Here is a 4,935-nt window from a genome sequence, read left to right on the forward strand (position 1 = left end):
GGGACGTAGCGCAGCCAAGCTGTCCGGCAGCACCTCTTCCTGCTCTGGCAGAGCGCTGCTGGTCCCCCGGGACGGGAGGCTGTGCCCTCTCAACTCTCTCCACCTAAAAGGGGCACGGGGCCGAAAGCCAGACCCCCAGGCAGTGGTGGACAGCTCTTCTCAGGGGTCCCAAGGTGAGCGTCCTCACAAGCACAGCGTCTCTCCTACTCCTCTCGGCTATCCCCAGCTCTGGGAAGCAGCACGGACTCAATGCGGTCACTCACACGGCAGCCCCGCGGCCCCAATACGGACCTTGGGTCAACGCTGAGCCAGCCTCAGCCACATTTCCTTCCTCTTCAACCAAACCACACACCCGGTCAGACCAGCACTGAGAAACCAGAGCTCAAGTACATTCTTCTCGGAGAGGGCAGCGCAGGGACACGAGGCTGCGAGCCCACCCTGGCCTGGGAAAAGAGAAACCTACGGCATTTAAAACGGGTACTAAAGTGCAACAAAAACATCCTAAACCCTTTGAAACCAATCGCAGTAAGAGGGGTCTGCAAAGCATCCAACTTCCAGTTACTGCAGGGCACCCTTCAAACAACACCCCAACAACCACCCAACAACAACCAGGGAGGAGCGGACCAAGGAGCCCTTTGGTGAAGCAAGGAATACGAGGCCACCACAAAGAGTTTCAGCTCCTGGGGTCAAACATCATACTTAGAACATTTGGAAAGGAGAATGTTAAAGCAAAAGACAAAAATACGATTCTCGAATCTTGCGCAATGAAACAGTTAAACTTTTTGGTGTTTTTTCAAAAGAAATCCCAACAAACAGCCTGGCATAACTTTATCTGCTTCCTAAGGGAGAGATGCCCGTCTGACCCATGACTCAGGCCACCGTGGGCACTGGACACGTTCCATCCTTACGTACGTCTCAGCATTCCTCCATTCATAAAAACAAATCGCTAGATCCTTCCTGTTTACTCTTCAGCCTGAAAGGAAAAACCAAAACTGAAGCTAGATGGAAGATAGCCAGAGGGAGGAGAAAGTTTTCACAGACTGGAGGCCAATCTCGCCAGCTCCACGAGCCTGGAAAGCCCAATCCTCAGTGTCGCCTCATTTTCACTTTCCGGGCTGGGCTGCCGTCCTCCTCTTCCTCATCACAGTCCTCCGTGTACTCATAAGACCTTCGCCAATAGTTCTCGGAGCTGAAGTTGCTCCGTCTCCTGTGTTTTGGTAAGAGAACCGAGCGCCTGTTCTCCTCTTTATCCATTTCTAGAATCCGCGGCCTACGGAGAGAGAGAAAGTGGAGTGACAGCACATCCAGCACAGGCCCGCGGCATTCCCTGCGCGGACAACACCTGCGGCTTCGCATCCTTTAAGCGATAGATAGGACCGTGTTTCCACGCTACTCGCCTGGTGCCGGGTGCCCACCAGAGCAGGAACAGGTCACCAGGCTGCACCTCCCACGGGGACGCTGAGCTTTGCTTTCAACGGTGCGAGTCTTCCCCCTTCCCACAGCAAGTTTTGGTCTTTACCTTCACCAGGAGCACTCCCAAACAGCCCCCATCACCTCTTCAAGAGCAGCTCGTGCCTCCAAGACACATGCCCAGACCCCGCAGCACGGAGCTGAGCTCCTCTGTGAGCTGCCGGGGTGCAGGATGAGACCCACGGCTCCCAGCTCCTCTGCCCTCTCCTTAGTTCTCTCAAACACTGGTGCAACTGTTATCGCTGCAAAGCTGCCTCCGCTCTCCCCTGCCATCACTGTACCAGAGCTGGGCTGGGGGCTGCACAGAGCACTTAGTGAGTTAATTTGATTAACGAGTTCCTCGAAGAAGTACCGCTAGCCGACCTCTATGCTATTTACCTATGTTATGCTGGAGTCTTTGAGGCTTTGAGGAAAAGAAAAAAGCGGGTTTGGTACCCACCTACCGCAGGGGTCTGTGCGAGCAACCCCCCAGCGCTAAGGTCACATCAGGCTGTACAAGAGCTCTCACAGAGCTGCAGATTTGTCACGCGTGATCGCCTCTCTAGTCACACATCAGCCCGCTGGGTGCTCAGGGGTAGCTGGCTCCTCTCCTCGACCCACCTTCCCCGTCACTCAGATCTCTGGTGAATGAGCCCGGCTCACGAACAAGCCATCCCCGCCCTCCTCCCTCAAGGACGGGTTGAGACACGGGCTGGGACTGCACAGCAGCCAAGCCTGGGGTCCAAGCCAGCCTCTGGGTTTATATGATGTGCAGAGAATGTCATCTCGATCCTCGGGAAGCTTCGGGATCGGAGAACAGCAGAAATACCACGTGAGGGCTGGCAGACTCATGGCTATCAGGAGAAGGTGGTGCTTCAGAGAAGCCTTGCTGCAGAGCTCCAGCTGCCTGAAACCTCAGCAAGGAGCTCCCTGAAGGTCAGGCTTACGCATTCGCAGTCTGGCTACACACGCAAAAATATACACACGCAGCTCGGGAAGCAGAACAGGGCTGAGAAGCTTCCCGAGATGGCCTTCACCTTTCCCAGACAGCAAAACCTCAGGTTCTCTCCCAAGACTGCTTTCATAACACCATTTAATGCAGCTGCACAGGTTGCTTGGCAATAGAGGTCAAAAATAATTAGCTGCAGGGAAACTATTGTTCTGAATGACTGCGTTATCAAGACACAGCCAAATCTATTGCTTCTTCATTATGCCACTCATAGGATAAACAATGTAAGCTGCTTACAGCCAGGGCTTAGCCCCCGCAAGCCCGGAGGAACGTGGAAAGAGCCTTACTCTGATAAAACAGAGCTGTACCCCGCAGAAAGCACCCGGGAGGGGCAGAGCGGGAGGTTCTGAAGCTGTGCAGCCTCTCTTGTCAGAGGCCATGGACCACGGGCGCTGACTTGGAGTTACCAACCCCAGCCTTGCCTTAGGAGAGACCGTCCTACCTGTGAGCAGCGTCCGGGTCTGCTTTGCGATGGGACCGCTTTGGTTTCAGGATCTGGTCCCGGTTGCTTCCCGAGAGACGGTCAGAGTTATAACCTGGTGGCAACACAGAGCTACTCAAGGATTTTGTTTCCAATCGAGGTGCATCTAGTCTTGTTCTGCAAATATTTAAAGAGAAGAGAATTTGCAAGGAGTTTCGACGGAACCGCCAGCGTGCTGCTGCAGCAGACACTTGTCCTAGATGTGCTGAAGCAGAACCCTCAATCCCAGCCACAGAGCTCAGGAAGAGGGTCAGGATATCACACTCAACAGCAGAGCGAGCGGCTGCTTTTTGGCACATGCAGCTTCAGCTTTACCCTTCGCTGCCTTGGTTAGAGAAAGATGAGGGACACGCGTAGTCGTGAGGTGAGGGCGAGCAGTGCTGGGCTCACTGCAACCCCAGTTGTGGATACAGAGCCGAGGTGCTGGAGCCCCTGTGAAATACAGTGACTCGTCAATAACCGGCAGCTCCAGTTAAGCCGCCTGGGAGATGCCCTGAGAAATTCATCATCACCTACAACAGTAATAGCTGCTGCTATCTGGAAACTCCCTCCTGCCTCACGATCTCGAGGGGTCAGGTGGTTCTCGGCTTGGCTAAGAGTTGAAATACGAGTCGGGAGAAGGTCTAACGATCAGAAGCTGTGCCGCATCCCTTCCAGCAGCACAGCACATGCCCGGGCTACACCGCAGAGCGAGCACGGCTCACCCCAGAGCAGAACTGTCGCTGTAGCCATGCACATGTGGAGGGGAGCAGCAGGCTGAGAGGCAGGGATGAAAACCTGACAGTGCAGCATCTTCTCACGGTGCTATCGGCATCTCCAAGCACAGCTTACAAGCTCTGCTCTCTTCAAAACACAGACGGAAGCCTAAGAATGGCTTCAGTCATCACTGAAAGGCGATGCTGGTGCTTCAGGAGGACCCACGGTCACTTCCCAGAAGGAGAGGCACCCTGCTGCTGCAGCCTCCCTCCTTCCTTGGGATTAGGGGTGAATGCAGAAGGGGTCTGGGTGAAAGAAAGGGGAAAATCACTATTTGCTCTTTAGTGCTGAAGTTCAGCTCCTGAGGGAGGTTTCTCAGCAGAATCCTAAACTCCCATTAGGAAGCAGATCCAGTTGCCAACTTCCCCTCCGCCATCAGGGAGAGCATCTCCAGTTAAGCAGGGTGATGCCAGGCTGGCACAGGCAAAGCTGGGCACAGCAGCCCACGTCCATCCAGCATGCCAGAAACACGGAATGCTTCCGCAGGTGGCTGCCAGGCTGGAGCCAGCACTGCTCCCCAGCACCGTCATCCTGAGCTGTTCGCAGCTCCGGGGCTGGACCGAGTCCAGCCTGAACACCAAAGGCATCGCGGATCCTGCCCCGGACAAGTTAGGTGGTTTAAATACCTCTCAAATACTACAGGCCTGCAATTAAAACAAACAAACCACCAAACACACTGCAAGGGCAGAGGAACACCCACCACACGCTCTCTGTCCACAGAGCTGCAGCAGCAGGTATGAGGAGAGCCTCTACTAAAACAGAGAGTAAATTACCTACCAAAACCAAGTTCAAAGCCAGAGGACCCCCCCCCACACGCTCTCTGTCCACAGAGCTGCAGCAGCAGGTATGAGGAGAGCCTCTACTAAAACAGAGAGTAAATTACCTACCAAAACCAAGTTCAAAAGCCTAACTTCTCACTGTACCTACTTGCAAACGGCAGCAGCAGCCCTCTAAAATGACTTCTGAGACCCGCTTCAACAGGTCTCATTTCTATCCTCTGCCTCTTTCAGCAATCCATGAAATTCAGAGCGCTGTTCCTCCCCTCCCAGGCTCTTGCTTCCAAGCCTTGCTGGCTCCCCACAGTCCCGCACTCCAGTACGCAGGAAACGCTGTGAATATCATCACGCTACAGCAACTGAAGTGTTTATGACCTACTTGGTAACCACACCGCTCCGGAGCGCCCTGCAAACCCAGCCGCTTCTTCCGCTAGCGCCACCTTGTTCTCCTGTCGCCGGCCGCA

The 4,935-nt window shown here is 54.4% G+C and overlaps 1 protein-coding gene across 1 annotated transcript in view; it reads right to left on the reverse strand.

Moving 5' to 3' along the window:
* Positions 1-612: 612 nt before the first annotated feature.
* ALKBH5 (AlkB family member 5, RNA demethylase) overlaps positions 613-4,935 on the reverse strand; it is a gene marked incomplete at its 5' end in the record, with an annotated part of 13,274 nt that continues 8,951 nt past the window's right edge. Inside the window, 2 exons of the mRNA XM_010143832.1 lie at positions 613-1,270; positions 2,901-3,056. Of these exons, the coding sequence (XP_010142134.1) occupies positions 1,087-1,270; positions 2,901-3,056 (340 nt within the window). The remainder of the gene's footprint in view (positions 1,271-2,900; positions 3,057-4,935) is intronic.

Source organism: Buceros rhinoceros, unplaced genomic scaffold (genome assembly GCF_000710305.1).
Source record: "Buceros rhinoceros silvestris isolate BGI_N320 unplaced genomic scaffold, ASM71030v1 scaffold28629, whole genome shotgun sequence".
Taxonomy (NCBI): domain Eukaryota; kingdom Metazoa; phylum Chordata; class Aves; order Bucerotiformes; family Bucerotidae; genus Buceros; species Buceros rhinoceros.